A 23,808-nucleotide genomic window follows, 5' to 3' on the forward strand; every position below is an offset into this window, starting at 1 on the left:
GGTTACACCTCAAAAAGTTATGAAATTTTTTGTTTTATTACCAATTGCATAGATACTTTTAACATTTAAGAGAGTTACAAAATATGCTACTCTTTCACCTAGGTTACATTGAATCAAGTTTTTTGTTTTTTTTTTTTTTTCTCTAGGGAAAAGTTGTTACTTACACTTAGTACAAGTATTGAGGCAAAGTTCTTTAAAATACATGATTGTATCTCTGTTCTGATGAAGGAAAACTTTGTAGGAAATAAAGAATTGGAATTTTCAAGTTCATATGCCTAATAGTTTTAGTTAGTGTAGAAAAATAATGCATATTTTATAAATTTTATGGAGTGTTTCTATTTAAACTATTGATGCACAGAATCCATTAGAATCTAAAACATTTGCTGTATAATTATTCATTGTAAATGGTTATTAAGTTTATGGCTCTCTCATGTATAATAAAAATGGATTTGTATATGCCTAAAAACCAACAATTGGCATGACATTGGTTTTTCTTAGCCAACGTAGTTGTCATTTTCTTTAACAGAGATGGACACTGAATGGCATGGTATCTGTAACTAGAGCAAGAAGAATAATACAATCGATACAATTCAAGATACCAAAATATTTATAATGTAATTGTAATGTAGAGTTTTTTAAATTTATGTCATGCTGCAGAACCTAGTTTCTGTGAAGAAGAGAGAAATTAAATTTTGAATTGATGGTTGTCATTGTTATGGTTGTTTTGGTTGCAGTTTATTATTTATTTGGTAGTTTATGGGTGAAAGACAGGCTGCAAAGGTGTGAATAGACTATGTAGAACTAAATGTTGTCCCAGACTGGACCCACAGCAAAACCTGAGATCCAGATCAAGATATAGCAGTGTCTAAAATGAGATAATCACTTTGAGTCAAAATGCAGAGAGGCTATAGGAATTAAATATAAATTAAGAACTGACGTGAATTCTCTGAAGTGAAATGAAAACATCAAAACCCCTGAAAATGGGTTAGCTTTTTCTTTAACAATTTAATTGTAGTAGTTGCTTGACAAAAACAAGTTTTCTCATTTTGTTGTCTGTAAGAATGGCCTTAAACAGTAAAGTTAATGCTCTTACATTTTAATACATAATTACTTATACTACTTTGATGTTTTGTGTACTTTTACAAGGTGCTAATTGTGCAGAATTAAGCTGACAAAACTGCAAAATTTGTGGGTTAATATTAGCATAATCCTACAGTACATTGTTTAGCAAGAGTATACAAATGATGTTTACGAAATATTTTTCCCAATATGAAGAATAAAACACACATTTCTTACAATACCAATTTCCATTACATAAATCATGTATTTTAGGAAATTGTATAAATAATAACATTCTTTCTCTCGAGGGTCAGATGATTGTGAAGTTTTGCTAAACCAGAATCTATCCAAAAGGTGGGCTTCATAGTTTATTAAGGAATGTAATCAAAATAGCTAGGAATTAATCAAAACACAGATGCAAAATTAAGATTTGGTTAATCTTAACAAACCAATAGCCTTTTGTACTTCATCTTATGTCTTTCCTGTTTCCAAAGGTCTTTCCTTTCACCTTTGCACAGCTTCTTAAAAACACCAGCCTTGTGACACAGATCATGAAGTGCAATCCCATTATACAGTTTAGAGTTCCACTGACAGTACATCCAAATTGGCATTCGTAAATCTCTGTGCAATATCATGTGCCATGCTACCAAAGAATATGAAATTTTATTTATAGAGGGTCAGGTCCAAGGGTTCAGAAGAGAGAAAGGAACGAAACAACCAATACTTTTATGACTCAATGTAAATTGTGCTGTGTATTACCCCAGCAGTTGTCTTTGGTTGCTTTTTTTCTTTCTTGCTCTCCGGAGGCAAAATAAATCCATTATGTACTAATATGTTAAAATTAAATTGCTCCCACAAGCCACTGCTTAACATGGTCCCTACTGGAATGTCAGTACATATATGAAAAAATTGGGTCAGCGTGACAGTTGTTTTTTTGCTTATCAACCCAAACGTGCCCAAGATACAGGAATAAAGCTGCCTTATTTTGTCAGAGCTCATGTACAATGCTTAAGTGCTTTGTAATATGTGCAAGTCATACGTTCTCATCCAGAACCTCCTGCTTGGCTTCAGGGTGTCTGTTTGCACCTTGTCATTGAGCATGTGCTAAGAAAACCAGAGAGAAGGACACATCAGAAAGGAAACAGTGCCCAGATTTCAGACAATCGCCCACTAGCCACTACTAGTGGGCCACTATTTAGGCTTATGCTGGTCAGAGGGAAAGGGTTTGAGCAGAGGAAGACACAGATGAATGGCTGCATGGGGGTATTTTAGCTCAATGACTTGTCTCTAGTGGCAAACAAGGGTGGATCCCTAGGTAAGGGGGCACAAGACCTTCCATTTTCCTCTGGTCCACATTGTGTGCTAGGGGTTTCCTGAGGCAGACATACTCCTTCTGAGTTTTCATAGTCCTCAGAGTACTGCTCTCTTATGAATTTCTTCTCCATTCTGCTGTGCCAAGGCTTCGGCAATTTAGCCGTTCAGCATTGGTAGTTAATTAGGCTTCTCCTTTTGTGGTAACAGGATTGTGCATGGTGAAACAGACAAACAAACAGAAATCTCTTTGTTTTTAAAGTTTAAAAAGCTGTTGGAAGTAGTATTGTTTGTAAGCAGATGTAACACAGAGATTCAGCAAGGGCAACTCTACTTAGGTGCACTCAGGAGAGGTGTCCCATGACTTCCCAGAGCAGGAAGCTGTTTGATGATGTTCAAATGCACCCACACCTGCCACTGAAGCAAAAATTACATTTTCTCTTATCTCTGTAACATTATTTAGGTATTTAATCACTGCAAGAGCCTTGAATTTTAGTCACTTGGCCTATTGATAAATTCTCTCTGTTTTTTACTAATGTTTTATATTGGTTTATACTTATACTGAAAGTAACAAGGTTTTTTAAGAAATGAGCAATAAGCACTGGTAACCTTTAAGCTTTAAATATGCATATCTTCTTGTTGCAACTTTTTGTTTTTATTGTCCTTACAACTGTTATTTCCCAGAGCAAAAGATGGAGGAAGAATGTAGAGTGATGGGAGATTCAGTTTGCAAGTTCTGGAATGCAAGAACAATACTAATATAACTCCTACTGAATTTTTATAGATTTAAGCTTCTGATAAGCTTCCCATGCTGAGAAAAGTAATTTTGCTTTGTGAGGAACAGGAGGAAAGATATTTTAATATAATGTCCAAAATGAGAGATGATTCTAGACCAAAAGAAACAGAATTTTAATTTTATTCTCTACATGTTTTTTTTTTAAGTAAAAGTAATTTTTTCCTTGTAACTCTGAGTAAGGTAGTTATTAAAAAACCCTGTTATAATGTGCCTTTAAATTATGGTTTGATAATTTTGAGCAATAAAATATGATAACCATGACAAATTATCACAGCCATTTTAATAAATAAGTTAGATGAGTGACTGCAATATTTAATCAGGTCAATCGTCTGCTTATATTTTCTTCTAAAAATGAAAAATTATCATTAAAATGGAAAATATTATCTGTATTCCCTCATAGTAATATCATTTTGTTTGGTGAATTAAACTCCTTAATATTCAAATAATCGTATAGTTTGCCCATACAGAACCAGATTATCTCATAGAGAAATAATTGAGCATCTTTGTTTTTATCCTTTAAGTACACCCAAATATCTATTATAATCCTGTAAAGGAGGATTATTAAACTAAACAACAGTAGCACATTTAATGATGATCTTCTAACAAAACATTCTGGCTAATCTCTGATTAGTAATTACATTTCCACACCAATCTAGCACACAGGATAACTGAATTTCTTAAGATGTATGCTATCTGCGAACCCCCCTTATAATCTGTTTTGTAATCTGTCTTAATTTCATGTCTTTAGTATTTGGCAGTGGCCAAGTCAAACAGTTCTTGAAGCAGAAGATCAATCAGTCACTCTAGACAAAAACAGGTCAGATCTTCCCGAAGTGCTGGAAGCACTTATCTGGTCTTTTTGTAGTGAACTATAGACTTGCAGACATGGTAGTAATATTTTTCATCCTTGTTTATTGCTCAAAACCTTATTTTTTAAATCATCCTTTTATTTCAGGACTTTTTTTCTCTTTTTCTTTTTTTGTGTAATTATCATTATAAAATACTCAAAGTGAAACATAGGAAGAAAAGGGTTTTATTAAAGAGTCCCTTTGCACAATGCAAGTGGAAATTCACTTGAAGACCATTGCATTTTCGTGAAAATTATTTTAAAATTGATAAAACACTGATTTGTGATGCATTTGTTTAGAGATAATTTCACTTCAGACGTACTGCCATATTGCCATTTGATAAAACTGTTATAAATGTTAAGATATGCCATCAGTAATATATTGTCTTTAACCTGAGACATCTAACATTATTCTCTTTATTTTTTTTGTTCTCTAGTCAATAAATAAAGTATCAGTAGATTGTTATTTCATCTCCTTTTATACTTGCAGACGGTTTGACAAATCTTTGGAAAAGTGGCAGATTTTTCATTCTGACATGAAGAGATTTAATCATTGGCTAAGTGAAACTGAAGAGAAGCTGTCAAGAGCACAGATAGAGACTGGAGATGTGGGGCTTGTGAAAACCAAGCAGTTTATCCAGGTATGATTTGATTAACCTATATTCTGTTTTTCTGTAGGGTTTAAGAATTTTTCAGGTCTGGGTAATCTGTATTGTTTTGCAGTTCATTTAAGGAGGATTTCTAGTGCTGAGTGGACAGTGACAATTTTTTTCAGATGTGTCTGTTCTGGTTAACTAAAAATTTTCACTAGCTTGTTATAAGATACATTTTTAAATGAAATAAGATATGCAATGACATGGTATATTGTGGTACTTTCATAGTTACATGTTTCTTTGGTCTTTACTTAAAGTGCTTGTAAAATTCCATTTGTTATTTATGACCAGCAGGAGTATCAGGCTTAATTTTAAATTCTTGTGGAAGAAATGTGATTAACCATTGAGCTGTACAAGAGATATTCTGTGAACAATGTCTTGCAAGTATTGCTTATTTTGTCTGTTTCATGTTTTAATCAAAGGACCTGGAGGATGCTTTTATTTGTGAAATGCAGTGTGACAGAATAGACACTTAGCTGCTATGTGTCCACTTCCAATTTGTATGCTTTTCATCTTGCAAGCTCTTTGAGCATCATAAGGAAAATAATAACTCTAGTTTCTTGGTAGTTTATTTCATTTCCCTCTTATGTGATTCAAATGGTAATGGGTATGAAGAATTAATATCAAACTGATGTTTTGGAAGTAGTAGTTTGGAAGTAGATAGTTTCAGCTGAATAACTTGACCAAACTCTGGATTCATGTTATAAATTACTATTTGTGCATAAGAAAAAGGTGCTGTTAAAGTAACTAGCACTTGTACATTTGAATTGCTGGATTGAATTACTTGATTTCAGGTTGAAAGAAGTTAGGTCTGTCTAACATTAAAGCCAGAGTTTTTTTTGAATGCAACACTAACCTACTTCTTGGCATACAGTTAAAAAAAATAATAATGTCATTTGAATTTTAGTATTTCAAGTCAGCTTTTTAAAGATTTACACTGTTATTTCTTGACTGTAAAACTGCTGAACTGAAAAGGAAACAAAATTGTGTGGTTCAAGTATATAAAAAATATACAACTATTAAGTAACACACTAAGCTGAAGCAGTTAAAACAGCAGTTAATTTTTTTTTCCTGCACATTACTTTCAATGCTTTGAATACTGAAGAAAGATATCTGATTTACAAAAAAGAATGTCATCAAGGAATTAAAGATGTTTTTTGCTGCATATGTAAAAGATAGTAGATCTTATGTGTATGTTCTCTGAAACTTCAACTCCCTATCTCTGTCTCACAATTTGAAAAACATATATATTACTAAAGTAAGATGTGTATCTAGGTAGACACAAAGGTATTACAAAGCCTTAACCATTCTTCTTTCCTTTGCTTATGCACCATCACCTTTCTTGGCACTATTCTTGGATCCTTGAGCAGCTGCAAATGAGTTTTTTAAAAAAATATAGATCTGTGAAAAAAAAGTAAGTTTCATTTTTTCCTAACCTTTTGCTAAATCATCATTTTCCCTTGGAGGAGGTTGATTTTTGAGAGTGCCCAGACATAGGTAAGATGTATTACAGATGTTACCAAATGCACTGGGTGTATAGCACATTTCAAAGTCTCAGCATATTTGAAGAATTATTTTCTTATCATCATTAAAAAAGAGGTTCATCCCAAACTGAACATCACACTGAAAGACCCTGAGATAATATTTCGCTATGCAGAAACTTGCATTTTGGTGCAAAAGACTGCTTCTGATTTACATTTCTCTTTGACCTATCCTCCTTCTCATTTGTTATCCATTTATTATTTTCTTATGCAACATATGAGGACATTTTGAATATATGTTTGCAGAGTGTTCTTTTCTTTTTGCCATCCATCAAGCTTTTTCTTTCTGCCCATCGCTCTTGTGTTAGAAATCCCATGAACTCATGAATCTGTCACTCAAAAATTTTGTTTAATTCAGTACAACAGACAAAAGTACCTTTCTAATGAAAATTCAAGTGGTGCAACTAACCTCAAGAATGCAGATCCAATGTTAGTTAACATTTATTTGTGACAGAATGCTAAGTCTGAAGTTGCACTGTTTCCATTCTTTTCATTGCTTCTTTATTTTGCTGGGTCTTGTTTCAAAAGCGTTTGGCTTCTGAGGCTTACTGAAGAAATCATTAGAATTTCCATTAGGGAAACAGTTAAAACAGCTGAGCGTTCTGATTTACTAGAGTAGCAACTTGTTTTATTAATGAGATCATGCTGCTTAGTGAACCATATTCAGAATTAACAGCATTTGTTTGAAAATGCTTTAGAAGCAAGTGAATAGTCTGGTACTGGAGATGGAACTGTTTTAGAAAAAGAAGAATATACAAAACCTTCAGATTTGTAACGCTATTTCTGAGTAGAACTACTTTGGAAAAGTAAAGATTAATGTGTTCATTAATATTCAATAAATACATAGAGTCAAATGCTTATATAATATGAAATAGTCAACACTATGATTAGATGATTATGTTAATAGAGGTTAAAATGTAATTTTATCTTTCAGGTGTATTTGGGGAGGGGAGGTGTGTTCCTTTTTGCTGCATAATGGCATGATATTAAACAACATTATGCATTATAAATAATGTGAATGAAATCTAATAATAGTTTCACTTCAGGTCATGAACTCTTAAATATTCTTATTGTGAATTTTTCACTAGACTTTCTGAGATCAGAACTTATGGTGCTGAGAAGAAATACAATATTTCAGCTTTTAAGAAATTGTAATTGACATATTTTATGATTAGGAGACATAAGATTAAACAGGACATTTCATGGATAGCACATCATGTAATCCCTTTGAAATGTATTAAACTCTGTCTTCAAAGTAATTAAGGATTTTTTTTTCCCCTTTCATTATTGTGACAGAGAGGTTCTGTCTCTTTACTCCTGAGTGCTTGGTGACTGTAACTTCTTCAGCCACCTGCATTTGCACTTGGTTTATTTCTTTTAATGCCGGGCCTGAGCTGTAGTTCAGTTTTATCTCCTCCTTAATGTTTATCCCCTTCTGTTCTTACAGGCTGCAGTCATTTTCCCTATCAGACCATGTTCACTACACTAAAGCCACAGTTTTCTAATCTGCTCTCACATGGTAGCCAGACAACTTGTCTCTTACTTCCTGTGCTTATTTCTCTCTCTGGAACATGAGTTGTCAAAATAGCACACTATTACCCAAACTGAAATACCATCTGTATCATCAAGAGGTAGCTCAGGTGCTGTATTTTGTGGTTGTATCTTACCATGGATGAATGCTAGAATAGAATTTTCAGTCATCTATCTAAACTTTGTTCTTTCATTTTCTTATCTTGTGCTCTGCCTTGCAGCCCCAATCTACATTCCATCCCATAAGAGGAAAAAAAATGAAAACAAACCAGCAAAAACACCATGTTATATGGGAAACTAGTACTAGGTTAACATACAGCAAATGAGCAAGCAAGGGATAGAATTGGGGTTTGAGGGGGCTTGTTCATGTGTCACAGGTACATGCTAAAAAGCTGAAAAGAAGGAATTCTAGAACAGTTTCAGAACTGTTACATACAGTTACATACCTGAACTGTTGCATACTGAATTTACATACCTGAATCATTACTTCAAAATTTAAAAATAGTATTTTTATTTTAAAAATATACAGCATTCTGAATATTTCTTCTTTGCATTAGTTTTAAGAATTGCTCTATGGTCTATATTTAATATGCAATTGTGGGTTGCAAGTTTAATTTAATTTTATTAAGTGGTGCAATTTCAGTAGAAAAATTATGAAGTTCAGGGTCTGAATTTTGAAGAAATTTCATTGTATTCATGATATTCATTTATTGTGACTGATCAGTGATGAGTACTTTATTTTTCATCATTTAATTGATTAAAATATTCTTATTATGTTATTATTATTTTATCAAGTATTTATTTTCATTTACTGGCATAAGTATCAAGAGTGTTTATTTTTTAAGGTCTCAGAAGACCTTAAATATTGAATGATGGGCCTTAATATTTATACTCAGAGGTATTTATACTTCTGAGGATACCATAGATGCAGAAATTGCTCTGTAAATTACAGATCTTAACTGTTCATACATTGAACTGTCCAGCATTTACATTTTAGGGTTCTTATCCCTGCCTGCAAAAAGCTTGTGAATGACTCATGCCTTCTCTAGACCTCCTTTCTGCTGCACCATACTGTCAGGAACATCATATTTTTGCCTTGTAGATGTTTAAAGTAAGAAGATATCAAGAATCCAGGCTTCAGTGCTGAAAGTCATGGTCATGCTAATAATTTCCCTTTTTTATATCTAAATTGGATTATATGGATTTTGATGATTTAATGACTACCAAATTTAAACAGTTCTTTCTGGAATAGAGCACAAATGCAGTCAGAGTAGAGAGGAGAAAAAAAGTGTTTCAGTGCTCAAGGCCACTTACTTTCTACCATGAAAGCACAGTGGTAAATGGGTGGATAGTTTGCTCTGTTTTCCCCTAAATATAAATATTATAAAAATACTTTTACATATATAATGATTTTTGCTTTCATATTTTAGATTTTGCATTTTTATATTTATTTCCTGCTTTACTAAGTGATAAAGGTTATTCCAATAATTTCTGTTTCTCTTTATTCTGGTTTGATTCAATTTTGATTCAATTTTGTTTTACCTCCTTCAGTTTTGACTTGTATTTTTGGGTGATGAGAGGTATTGTCAGAAAACTTGTAGAACTGTAGCAAAATACTCTGGTCAAAGTGATTTTTATCATTGAGTAATGATTGTATAAGAGAGACGAAATACAGAATTTGGAATAAATGAGAAACCAATTTAGCATTGTTTTACAATAATATTAATTAGAACAATCAAGATACATATTAAAATGTCATTCATATTGGAAGGACAAGTCTGGAAGGATATATAAAATGCTGCAAACATGACTGCCAGTATTCATGACTGCTGTCAGTTCTTACTCACATATTGATTAGATCACTTATTCAAAGAACATCACTGGTTTTCTTTCTACTGAGTATCACCTTCTCATCAAACACCTCTGAGTGCAGAATGCTAGTGGCCCTAAGAAAGAAAAGTCTCAGAGACATCCCAGAGATTTCAGTCTTTTGTCCATTCTCTAAGGTCTCAATAGAAATGTTTCAAGTACTATACATGAGCTCTGCATGTGACACCTGGGCCCTAGCTGAGCAAAACCCATTCTGGTTTGAGCTCATGTTAAAAATAACTTGGGCCCTTCTTGACTGAAGTTCTACCAGCAATGGAAAGACTTAATTTTCACTTAATTCCTACTAAAATAGTTACTACTTCTTCTTACACTAAGCAAAATATTAAATAATACTGTGATCTTTCCAAGTTAATTTCTGTGTAGATATATGAACTCTTACCCTTTTTTTACTGTTGAAAGACTCCTCACCTTTGTTACTGCTACTAATGGAAGTGAAGTACCAAAGTAGCTCGTTCCAAATTAGTAGTAAATATATTTCCTTATTATTTCAAGCAGTAAGAAGTATTTCTTCCCAAATAAATCTGTTATTTAATTCTTCTTTACTGCACAGAATGCCTAATTTACAGTATCCTATTAAAAGTTTCTAATTAATGTATTGTCATTGGTAGTAGGACATTAAAATGTCTGAAGGCTATGGGAAATAATAAATTTAAAGTTGCTTATGTGATTTTGCCTACTTGCACCATTAGGTGACAATCTGTGGCTTCTATTTAAGTTTTATTATAAATCATGGCATTTTTTATTCTGAAAATGGAATTACATCTTGTAAGTAATTAATTAGGATGCATTTTTCAAACATTTTATTAGGAAAATTTTTGAAATAGCTACTAGCACACAGATGTAGAGTGGCATAATATTTATACATTAGTAGAATAAATAAATGCAGGGTTTTTTCCTCTGTCTTGGAGAAAACAATGTTCTTGGACTGGATCAGCCAAACTTTGTAGTAGCTGACTATTATTGCCTCATTGCTTGGGGGAATTTATCCTCACCAGTTCAAGTGAGTGCTAGCACGTGGGGATCTGGGAAAGTGATTTAGGTCTATACCTATTTCACAAGCATTTTTTTATTTATATATAAATAATAAAGGAAATGGAGGAGACAAGTTTTTTCATGTTAAGAAATTTATCTTGGTGTCGGGGCTAACCTGGACATTTCTAATCAGTGACATGTATAGATAATACACTTCAGAGTCAAATTTATTAATGCTTTTGTCATGGTATAAATAGAGTGCTTAATCTGACTATGTCTTGGAAGTTTGGGGAAATAAGTGACTGAATGAATGACTGCTTTGAAAGCAGATGATATTGGCCCTTTTGCCTCACAAAAAATTTATGTGGTTTGCTTCCATAAGTCTTCCAAAAGATAATCTTGTATTGCATCAGAGATCACTATGTCCTATGATTAAATCTGTGGGTGTTGATGCATAGATGTGAAGATAACTTGTAAGACTTGAACCCTGTCATCTGATGACTGGCCAGCCTGGGAGTCTCTAGGCCTGGCCATAAAAATGCTTACATAAAATAATCAGAGAAGAGTAAGGCTCTTGGGGAATAGCTTTCTATACATATTAATTCTATAAATTAGTACAACTAGGTCACTTTTCAGATGCATAGTTTTAATAATCTTATTCAGAACCTTTCATCCCTACAGATTGTACAAATTCTGTCTATCACATACAGATTTTCATTGCCATCTAAAGCCACAGAGTAAAGCCCTGTAATAATCAGGTTGGACAAGACAGTAGGTTAATGTTATATTGCTTCAAAAAGTGAACTGTTTTAAAAGAAACACTCCGCATTATAAAAATCTGCATTATGAAAACCCTGGGGTTTATGCAGAGCAGTCAACAAAGGATCAGCATCTCCCTTACACTGTCAAAAAGATTACAAAAACTCAGAGAGCTCAATCATATGAAATTTAAAATCCAGAAAACTGGAGTAATTGTTTTCCAAAAATTACTTTATTTAAAACTATTTGACATGTTGTGTTAAAGAGCTATCAAATACTTCATTACCAACACCTACTTGTAAGAAACTATTTTAGAGAGAGGCTATTTATTTATTTTGTGCTATTTAAAGCTCCTGGAAGAAATTTGCTCTCACATTGTTGCTCACATCAAGTTCTGTATGCAATTAATTTTCCTTCTAAAATCAAAAACTGAAAAAAAAAAAAAAGATATTATTTTAGTGGCAGAAGTTCAGGATAACATTAGATATTTATGAGATACATTTTTAAGCTCATTTTTTTTTCTATTATACTTCAGCAGGCAGCAAATACTGTATTTCTCAGTCTTCTAAAAATAAACGCAATATAGATATGCTGTAGCTTCTCATTCAAAATCTAGGCTTTTGATGGGTGAAATAAAAAACTATATCAACTACACAATTCTTAAAAATCTTTAAAATCTGTTTGACTTTTCACAATGCAATGAAGACCACTATAGAAAAAACCCAAACTTTTATTTTATAGGTCTAAGTATTTTGCATTTTCTGAACATCCTCTACATTCAAGCAATTATTCTACCCTGATTCTAATTAAAAGAATAAATAAATATTTTCTTTTGCCCCACATACTAAGACTTTACAAGCTTCAATTTTTATTGAATGATTGAAGGATATTTAATATATTGTGGAGTGTGGCAAATTCCAGTTTATGCATTGATCAGAACAAGAGTATAATAGACTGTTGTACTCATGCTCTGACTATATTAAATTTTAGATGTATATATCTCAGAATTTTGCTAATTTCAAAATGGCTTCTTGAGTTTTGTTTTGGTTTGTTATTTTAATAAAGACAGCAAACCCTTGGTATGCATAAGGGGCAGTCCTGTCAAAAATGCTAGAAGGGAAAGAAAAAAATGAAAGAGAGCATATTGTGAACAACTTTTTCAATATACAGTTACTATATTAGAATGGCAAATATTTCTCAGTTTCACAGCATTATGTGTGTCACCATATCCCCCCTAAAGGTGACAGTTAAAATCAATTATTTGTCATTTCTGTGGAAATGTAGTTTAAAAGAAGATTTATAAAGATGTACTGAAACTGACTAAGGTCCTGCTATTGGGTTGGTATTAGAAGTCAAATTAAAATATCCAGGAAATAATTTTGGTATATAAAAATATTTCTGAAATTCAGGGTCCTAAGATGAGCAGAGAGTTCTATGAATGTTAATTTTCCATTAGTGTGGTGGAAATGGGGACTATTATTCACCTGTGTTATGTAAGACAGTTCATACAAGTTTTATTCTACTGAAACCTGGAAATAGGAGCCAAGTATTTTATATAAATTAGGTGATCAGCTTTATTTATTTATTTTCCATTATATGGTAATGATGTTCTATTGCCTTCCATAGCAAGACAAAGTGGTTCTCTGCTCCCTCTTAGTGGGAAGAACATATTAAAGGCAACTACTGGATTTTTTTGTTTTTGTTTTTGTCTTGGTTTTTTTGGGTTTTGGGGGTTTTTTTTGTGTGTGTTTTTTTTTTTTTTTTGTTTTGTTTTTGTTTTTTTGGGTTTTTTTTGGTTTTTTTTTTTTTTTTGTTTGGTTTGGGTTTTTTTTTTGTTTTTTTTGTTGGCTTTTTTTTGTTTGTTTGTTTTGTTTTTTGTTTTTTTTTTTTTTTTGCTACATCATCTGGCTATTTATCTCTCATAAAGCTCATCCTGTGTTCGATGATTGAGTCACTACAGTTGTCTTAAATTAAAACTGAATATTGTTTCTGGAGACTGGAAGATGAACTAAAGGTTCTGATGACAGAAATTTTCTTCCTGTGCTTTTGCAAGAAGCCCTACACCAATGTGAAGTATAATGCACAAGACATTCTTCCTTTAACAGTTGTTTTTAACAGCTGAATTGGAAAAGATCTGTTCTGTACATTGTATGTAAATCACTGAGTTTAATGGGATCACTTGCTAATAGGTGATGGTTTTAATACTGTTATTTTAGAAAATTGTGTGCTTTAAGAAAAAATCCCACAAATATTAATATCTTGTTATGAACATATTTAAGACATATTTTGTGTCTTCAATGGCAAAAAAAGCCAACCAAACCAAAAGCCAACAAACCAATAAACCTCCCAAAACAATCTGATTTTGTTTATTTAACTTTCCAGAGAGTGAGATTCTTCCTAAATTCACCTAAATTATTTGAGAGATTTTTGTCAAGAAATCTAACAGAATTCTTAGCACAAATTAACATCTGCTCTGAGTGAATGAGCATTTGGTAGATGTTGTTCAAGAGTAAAGTAGATCTCAGGAACTGCTTCAATAACACAAAGTACTGTAGTGTTTTCTATTAGATTTTAAAGTCTTCAAGGCAAGGATTGTTTGTTTGTAATTGCACAGTCTGGTGATGTGGGGCCTCAGTTTTAGCTGGGTTTTCTTTCAAGATCTCAAAGCCAAACTTTGCATTTGTGATCAATACAGAACAAAGATTAGGAACAGACTGAAAATACTTACTGTGATTAGCTTAAATGATTCTGCAATTTAAACTATATACTTCAGTTTGAGTGGGTACTCTAACATATTTGAACCCATAGGTTGTATTATATTTATGTACTGCTTTGATTTTTGGAAGAAACACCAATATCATTTATGATGGCTGATGAGAATTTTTCTTTGGAGTCTTTTGTTAGTACTTATGTTACTTCTCAGTGTTATAGGATTTAGAGACAGAGGAACTCATGCTCCTGTGAATACTGCCTCAAATAAGGCTTGTTCTGGTATTTTCTAAATTTACTATCATTATCCTACTTCATTACCTCTTTTTTTGTTGTAATTCCTTCAGCAGTGGTTCCTGTTACACAAGGCTGATGATTCTGCAATCTTGCCAGAAGCAAGGCAAAATAGAGAGTAAATGAAATTAGGCTGCTAAACTTATTATCTTTCTGTTTATTTGTTTGTTTGTTTTAGAAGGGAAAAAATATTATGAACACAACAGTACATGTTTTTAAAAGTACTAACAGAAAAGGCATCTAACAATTAATTCTGGTGACTTGAATTTTTTGCTGCAGTACATCATGCTTTTGGAACATAGGAAGTTTAACTATTTGAAAATCCTAAATTATTAATCAGCAAATATCAAATAGAGGGAATGACCTAATTACAACTAAATTAGGCAATGGCCTAATTACAGATTCACAATAACACTCATACCAAAATCAATTCACACGCCTGCACATCAAGAGAGGTGTACAACTATATCTATGTGCATAAAGGTAATTCCCCTCAATTTCAGTGAAATTCAGGTCAAATCCCTTACCATTTCTGAACAGGCATGGGTTGCAGATCAAGGGGTAGAGGTGCATGAGGGGGTGTCAGCCTTGGCCTCATCATCAGGAATGGTTTTGTGAGAGCTGCAAACATGAGGGTTCTGAAGCTCAAAGAAACATCCCACTCAAAGCTGCTGCAGCCCACGGTGCTCAAGGACATCTCAAAAGGACTCACTCAGGACTACTGTTGACAGGGTCGAGATGATTGGCTCTAATCCTCTGCAGAATTTCCATCCTCAGATACGTTATTACTGGAATTTCCAAAACATTTGAAAATTTCTCCTAGAACTCCAGCAAAAATTGTACTATTCCACGTGGGCTGATTCAGGTAGGAAATATTTCGGGGCTGTCAGGGGATGACTGATGGTTCCCCACCTGGGTCAGGCAGCTGATGTTCCTGTTGCAGTCAGTGTTGTTCCCACCTGTATCATGTAAGTGCCCCGGATATTCATAGAATTCAGAGAAACAGAGTCACTGGGTTGGAAGAGACCTTTAAGGTCATTGAGCCCAACCCATGCCCCAACACCTCAATTAAACCATGGCACTGAGTGCCATATCCAGTCTTTTTTTTAAACATATCCAGGGGTGGTGACTCCACCATGTCCCTGGGCAGGCCATTCCAGAACTTAATCACTCTTTCTGTAAAAACTTTTCTCCTAATATCCAACCTATATTTCCCTTGACTCAGCCTGAGTTCTGTCTTCTGGTTCTGTCAGATCTGTGTGGTCAGAGATGCTTCACCCTGCAAGCTGGTCTGGTCAAGCATTTCATCATTCAGCATTTTTGGTGAAAGCCTCTCAGGTGCACCTGAAATGGTAGAGCAGGCCTGGGGATGGAGGAGAAAGGCACCCCCCGGGTATATTTTTTGTTTCTCTAGAATACCCAAAGTCTAGTAGACAGTTCCATGACATATGTTGAATATTTCATTTTAATAGATAAATGTTTCTTATTAAAATTAAAAGTAATGGGTTTTCATGGATATTTGTCATTCATTTATATTTGAAATGCTGCTGGTACTATATCTTGGTGACTGCATTTTCCTGTTATAGAATTCCATTTTTTTAATGGTAAAGCTAAAACTGGAATTAAAGTTTACTGTGTTGGTTTTTATTGGTTCGTTGGTTTGTTGTTGGTTTTTTCACATATTCATAATCACTGTTTAATTACATTTACAAAGAAATGAACACATTTTTCAATATTGTTTAGTGTATGGCTAAACCTAATGATTTTGCAGATGATTTGATGTTCCTGACTTGTCCATCTTTTACAAAATCTTGTACTGTAGTTACAGGTATTTAGGTAACAGCTATATTTGAGAAAAATACAAAGGAATCATAAGCTTCCTATTTCTTTATATGCCTTCAAAGAATTTTACTATCTCTTTGTCTGTGTCACAATGAAAACTCCAGGCATAGCTGATTCTTTACCATTTTCTTCTGTCCACAATTCTCTCCCTTTCACTTCTTTTTCAGAATTGTTGTAGGGTGGTTTCTTGATGGTTTGCTGGGTTTTTTTGTTTGTTTGTTTGTTTGGGTTTTTGTTTGTTTTTTGTTTGTTTGTTTGTTTTTTTGGTTTTTTTTTTTTTTGTTTGGTTTTTTTTTTTTTTTTATTATTAGTGTCCTCAAGGCTTTGAGCAGGGATTGCATTCTTTATTCCTAGAGACTGTACTTTCAGTTGTAATGGTGTGTTTGCTGCTTCATTTTCTCCTTGCTTACTAACAGGCCTATAGTTCTCTATCACTAGAGACTATCTCTTAGTCTTCAAATTCTTTAAGAATGCAGGGCTGATTTACCCTTTTCCCTAAATACAACTTAAAATAAGACTGCTTAGAGATTTGTCTTACCTTGGGCTCCAGCAGATTTCCTGAAATCCCTTGGAGACCAGTCAACATGAAAACATTTTTATTTAAAACAAACAAACAAAACAAAACAAATTCCTGTCAATGTGAGCTTTGAGAAACAAGGAACAACATTAAGATTTTTAAATTAGTAAAGTTATTTTGATACTGAACTATCAGTCTGGTCTGAGGTGGAATTGTAAGCACATTGCAACAATAAGGAACAAGTAGGAACATTGCTGGATCCTTATTTCTTCAGATAAGTTAATTTGAAGAGCAAGTATTTTCCTTTTATTTCATTCACTTGAAATAATCTCGTTATACTACTTAATGCTTTGACTAGATTTATGTTTTATTATTTTCTAGTTGATTTATTTCTGGTGAGGTCTCAAAAGACTTCATGCATTTTAAAGACATGATGTTTTCAAACATAACCCTTGGGGTAACCTAAGTGCATTTTCAGAACACAATCTTTGAATACAACTTTTGTTCTTAATCCCATCTTCCTAATTAGGAAAAATTACATACATCTTGTACTTTGACAGAGAGACATTAAGAATTACAATATATTTTGTCCTGCCTATATTACTGGATTATTTGCAGTAATACTGAGAGTGATTGAGGGAAAGAATAACACATTTTAGAATAAAAATCACTTTAATGAAATGTAATTTTCTCATGAATGTATGGCCAATTTTCAAATTTTTAACAGCATCCTAGTCTACTTGATTCATATATTGGTATCTGAAAAAAGCATGCATTTTCTGGCACTAGAAATTATTATATTGAGCACATGGCAGCAGGAGAAAATAAAAGATAAACTTAGTAAAGTTAGTGTGAATGTATAAACTGAGTTTAAATTCTAAAATTAATTGAATGACAGCAAGTGAAGTTATGTTTAGTCTGATCTCATAAAAAAATACTTTGAACTGTGTTATAATAGAAATGGGATGTGCACCATTTTCTGAAGTTCATTTATGACCAGAATATTTGTAAAAAGCATGTGTGCAAATAATAATATTCCCTATTTCTTACTTATCTTTTAAAATTGTTCACATTCCTCCAAAAACAGAATAACAGCATAGAAGCGTGAAATAATGTGGAGTGAAGCTTAAAATATAAACTCTTTCCAAAAGATCAGAATACGGTAAAATTTTTTTGCCATGTCTTTGAAGGGTCCTTGTGAGTAATAAATGATGCAGAAAATAAAACATTAGTTAAAATGTAACATATTAGGAGATTTCTATTTTCATATAGAAGTTTTTCAAAGTTGCATCTCAAATCAAAATGAGCTTTGTAGAAGAACTTATAGCAGCCTAACTTATTATGCACTGTAGACTTGACAGAATTGTTCACAATAACTAAAATGCAGACCATTTTACCATTTGGTCTTGGCAGTATTTTCTGTGGTAGCAAAAGAGAGTTATTCAAAATTGTTTGGAATTTTAGAATCTTAGTTAAGCTGGTTTATTACATTATCAGGTACATTGTCTTTTGCTTCATAATGCTGTCAACAGTACTTCAAGTGGGATGCAATTACTTTTAAAGTTAATATCAGCAGCTATTATACAATATTGATTTAAAATCTTTGAACATCCTTGACCTCAGAGACAGTTTATCATGAAGGCAGAAATTAATCATGTTAGCTGTGCTTGATCTCATGAAGATAGTACAAATTTAGAAACTGTATAAACAGGGCTAGGTAATTATTTTGAGTATTACTGGACTGTCATACCATAATAGCTTCATAATAATTAGGCACATTAAGCAACTGATGAAGTAATATAACAGTAGGCTAAGTAATTATTTTCCCATTCCTCCTTCAAATTGATAAAAATTTCTAAACACAACATGCCTCCAATTTTAAAGCATTAAAATATCAGTTTCAAGCATAAGTATGAAAATTTTGACTATCCTCACTCTTGACTATTTTTACTTTTGTGTAGTTAACTCAATTTCTCATAAATCTCCTGTTGTTCCATTATTATATGGATTTATGGGGTTTATTTGCACGGCTAAGGTATAGTTCTTAAGATCTTTGGATTTACGTATCTATGTTTTTTAAGATTTTTCAAAGATTTCTAAAATTTTTCTATCTTTTTGTTTTCTGACTTCTGGTAAGTTTTCTTAGATATCTAAGTACTTTATACAGGAGAGAACCTAAAGAGAGTATAAGAAGTAGCAAACCAAAAAAAGCAAAAGATTAGAAATTGAAATTCAAGTTCATTGCTTGCCGTTGATCTGTATAATACAGGTTTTATGGTTTTTTGCCAAGGCAAATGACCCTTGCATTCTAATGCATTCAGTCTTTCACAGCTTTCATTATAGCAGTGAGAAAATCAGATCTCAGCTGTCTGACATGAGGACATGGACCAGCGACTTCCACACATATTTCTGTATATATAAATCTAATATATCCATTTTTTAGAATGGCAAATCAGGAAAAGTGCCAATTAGCGTTTAGCAAGCAGTAACTAAAATGCATATTTCAGCATAAAATACTGTATTTGGATGAATATGAGGTTGTAACACAGCTCAAGAATATTCCTTTTCTGCATGGAATTATTTCCAAAGCACCTCTTCAGCAGTAACCATGATTTAAACTAACATTATTCCTATTATACTGTCATTATCATATAAAGCCATTCAGTACAATGGCCATCAGTCAGAATGTCCTTCTGTCAGAAGAGGGAAACTCTTCCTCTCCATTTCTTATTTCCAGCCCTCCAATGCTCCAATGTCCTAGTGTGAGTCAGAAGTCAGCTGCCATATTCTATTAAGTATATAAAAATTGTCCAGATGTCATAATCACAAGAGAAACATTCAGGGAAAATCTAGAAATCTGTAGTATTTTCTCCCATCTTATGAACCTGTTGTCTATCATCAACAAAAGTCCTAATTTAATTATAATCTACCTCCAGAACTTTTTTTATTCAAGTCTTACCCAAATGTCAAAACATCACACAGAGAGCTTAGAAGTTCTTTGCTGTGTTTTATAGCATCTCATTTTTTTTTCCCTTGGTAAAATCTCAATGGCCTCTCTGATAAATGGAGTGACACTGTGAGTGGTGTTTTGTCAGATTTTTTGCTCTTATTCTGTTTTAAAAAAATCAGTGATAAAGCATGAAGTTTCTAGTGGCTTCACTGTTTTTCTCTTGCATTAAGTGACTTACCCAGTGCAGTTCTGAAGATGAAGGTACTAATGGAAAAGTATGACCAGATGGGAATTTATTTTACACATTTCCCTATGTCTGCAGACGACTGTGCAGAATATAATAATTCTTAGTTTTGTAAGGGTGTTTCCTAACATTCTTAGGACACAGAAAAAAATTCTTAATAGTATCTATGGTTTTTGAAAAACTGATTTGAAAGCACTACACAAAAATGCACTTATTTTTTTTTCTGGAATAAGGTCAAGTTTGATTGAAAGTTGGGCAACACCTCCGGTATCCTTTTTTTTTTTTTTTCTCTTCTAAAAGTTCAAAATTAACTTCCATAAACAAACAGATTTTTGTTAGTCCAATGGGACATGACAGAAAATGGATCTTCAATTCAGAGCCAGCATATTGTGAATAAAAGTCCCAGTGAGGTTCATAGCTCTTTTTCCATAGCACAAACTGGACTCTGATGTGTTTATGGCTCCTGGGAGAACAATACTGTAGTATAATTTTCATACATGTGAATGTAGCAATTTTTCTACCTTGCATAAATCATTCTTTGAGGAAATTTTAGGCTCTATTGGAAGCAAAAGCTGTGCAAGATATACACAATATGGGTAGGGAACATACTCAGATGTGACTCAAAACCACATGGCACCAAACCAAGCACAAAATATGGTGGAAGAGGCCAGAAATGAAGGTTATGATAGTTTAGAAACACAATGATGATATGGAAATAATGTCCTAAAATATAACAATATGTTATATTCAAATTTTTAACATTTTCCTGTAATTTTTGTTGTTTCAGCATGCACATGATTGGATGATTCCTGAAAGTTGCTTTCAGGAAGCATCTAAGAATGCTTGTTATATATTTTTTTTTCCTTCTAGCAATAAAATGGCATCCCTGGAACTATTAGTCCAGATCAAGAAAGAAATAAGTAAAATCTCCCACAACTGGGAAAATCTAAGCAAGAAAATCTTTATTTTGAATTAAATGCATTCCCTAACAAAACTCAAAGCAGCTGAGGTTGAAATAAGTGTTAGTTCAACTGAGATATTACAACCAGAAAAATCTCTGGACAATTGCAAAAGCCATCAAAATTATTGGGCTGTCCTTTGCAGCTGCTGTAATGTGTCAACATGCCTGCTTTTTGTTTCCATGTTTGGCTGCTGGTTGCCATCTACTGTACCATTCCACTTCATAGAGTTCTACTTCATAGTGGATTTCTGAGTGAATATGATTGTATTTACAGGATATATATATATATATATATATATATGTATGTATGTAGGCTCTTAGTAGTCTTATTTTGTATGTTCCTTCTACCCAAGCCTTCTTTTTAAGGTTTCTGCACATGCACTCATAAATGAGGCGTCAAGACATACTACTTCTATCTAGTAGAAAATTATCTAGTGATCTGATCTCCACAATCTATCCTACACTGGATGACTGGAGATTTGACAGACTTTGTCCTGTGTCCTACCACTGGACATCAAAGTGTTTAAATGGTGTGAAGTGAGGCACCAAAAGTAAAATATGAACTGTCATCTGTCACTGCAACTCATCTGTGTGTGTCCATAAATTGCTTTTATGGTCAGTTTATCAGGTATAGTCTCTTTCACTGTAAGAAACACATGGTCTATCAGGAAAAGCTCATAAGATAAAATACAGAACTAAGATTTTTTTCTAAAAAAAATAAGGACTTTGTCTATGGACATTGCATTTATTGTTTATCTTTTTAAAAAAAAACATTTTATAGTGATACAGTAATGCTGAGATGTAGTAAAACTAATTTTAAGCCATAGGCTTTTGCAAAAGTAAGACTAAATGGAAAGGCAAAGAGGTGATTTTGAAATGTGGTAGTGATGTGGTAAGAAAGCACATCTCTAAAATGAACTTTAAGTAACTCCATTGTAGGATTTGCTTTTTCATCTTGTCCTTCTTTATTCTCCTAGAAAATTCTCCTCTACCATTACTGATACTTTGCTGTCTTGGATCAAGGAGTTTACTTGTTTTGAAAAAAATAAGTCATGCATTTTTAGAAGGGTTTTTTGCAAAGTTTCAGGAACTCTTTTGCAATATTCATAGCAGCCATCCATAAAGGAAATATTATTTTTGGCCAGTGTGTCTCCATGTCTTATGTTAGAGTTTCAAATAATCAGGGCTAAGCAAAGCAGGACTTTGACGAAAATACTGATGGTAGAAACTAGTCTTCATGTATTTTTATTCTATTCTTCAATCAATTCTAAAGTTTGACAGATAGATGATTATGGTTTTTTCTATCTCTTTTTCTCTTTGCACAGCCTTGGTTGTTATAATTTTGTCTTACAGACTCATAGGGCAGATCTTCAGTGATAGAAGTAGTAAACTATTGACCTCCTTGGAAATAAAGAAGAAGAAAATCTCCTTATTCCCTTCAGATAATGTTTATCACTTGGTATCTATTTAGAGAGCCAAAAAAAAGTGTAAAGTGTAATACAGTTCCTGAAGCATCTTGGATTTAATGGAAGCACAGATGTTCAGTTGCCAGAAAGCTTGATAGTGAGAATGATGGCTACCACTTAAAAGGTCTCATTTTGAAAAGTATTTACAGAACCTGATTGTGACCATGATACAGTGAATACAAGTATGAAATTCTCACTTTGCCAAATTTTATGGTTGTGAGAAGCAACATAGTCTAAGACATTTTCAACAATTATGTGTGCATATAAAATCTCAGAGATAAATTTGGACTTTATTTTTACTTCTCAGCCAAACTTACTCAGAATGACAAAGGTCTATTTGTACACTTCCCTCCTTTTCCAATTAAAATAGAAAATTGTTTTAAGAGTTTGTTTAGGGAATTGGTACTATTGAGGGAATTATTGCTTTTTGGTTTTTGTTTGTTTCTTTTTTTCAGTATCACTGCACTATAGGAATAGTATTATAGTATGAAATGTTTAGGTTTATATTTTTCCTTTCTTTATTTTCATATTTTTACAATTTTATTTTATTTTATTATTTTGATATTTTATTTTATTTTATTTTATTTTATTTTATTTTATTTTATTTTATTTTATTTTATTTTATTTTATTTTATTTTATTTTATTTTTTATTATTTTATTTTATTATATTTTATTTTATTTTATTTTATTTTAATAGTTGCATAGGCCATGGTCAACCTACTCCCAGTGATGGAGAGATTTTCTGTGCAAAACTGCATCCTTCAGTTGTTACTACCTGCAGAAGGGGTGTGGAATATAAGAACTTGAATGACATGGCAAAAATTGGATTACAAGTGGGTTTGTGTCCAGGATTTCTTCTTTCTTAAATTAATCCTGTCAGTTGGAAATTGCTGTTTTCCTATCTGAAGATTAGAAAGATCCTTCCACAGGATCATAGTTTTCCTGCATACCACCCATATGACATTGAACAATAAATATTTTGCCTAATTCACTCTAATTATTAGGTGCAGTTAATGGAACTTTGTCTCTTCAAATATCCCTAGTTTATAAAGGTCAATGCTTGTTGAAGCCAGCTTTAACTTGAATGGCTAAAGCTGGATTTTCTTTTTTTCCTCATAGAGCCCAGGCAGGAGGTCCACAAACAAATTTTATTATTTCTGGTTGTTGGGAGCTATCCATTTAAATGAATGATTCATAAGTTTTCTGCAGGAGATCCTTACTCCAGGTTGAATAGATTCAAGAAAAAGCTATAAAGACAGGCAAGAAGTATGAAGAAGCAAGGCAGAGTGCAAGTATTTTTCCTTATAATTTTTTAAAATTCTATTGTTAAATGTGCTTTTAAAGTATTTATTTTTATAGTCTGCAACAGCGACTTACACTGAAATCTGTTTTATTTCATGCATACTATCCTTTTTTATAATACCTAGTTTTGAGAGGAAAAGGTCTCCCAACAATCATGTCTGGCT

At 32.8% G+C, this 23,808-nt stretch overlaps 1 protein-coding gene across 2 annotated transcripts in view; it reads left to right on the plus strand.

Annotated features, from left to right (window-relative positions):
- The window catches only part of DMD (dystrophin), a 567,421-nt gene that overhangs the window by 25,591 nt on the left and 518,022 nt on the right, over positions 1-23,808 (plus strand). For both annotated transcript variants that reach the window (XM_053931535.1, XM_053931545.1), the window contains exon 2: positions 4,504-4,654. In XM_053931535.1, coding sequence (XP_053787510.1) covers positions 4,504-4,654 — 151 coding nt within the window. The remainder of the gene's footprint in view (positions 1-4,503; positions 4,655-23,808) is intronic.

Source organism: Vidua chalybeata, chromosome 2 (genome assembly GCF_026979565.1).
Source record: "Vidua chalybeata isolate OUT-0048 chromosome 2, bVidCha1 merged haplotype, whole genome shotgun sequence".
NCBI classification, from domain to species: Eukaryota; Metazoa; Chordata; class Aves; order Passeriformes; family Viduidae; genus Vidua; species Vidua chalybeata.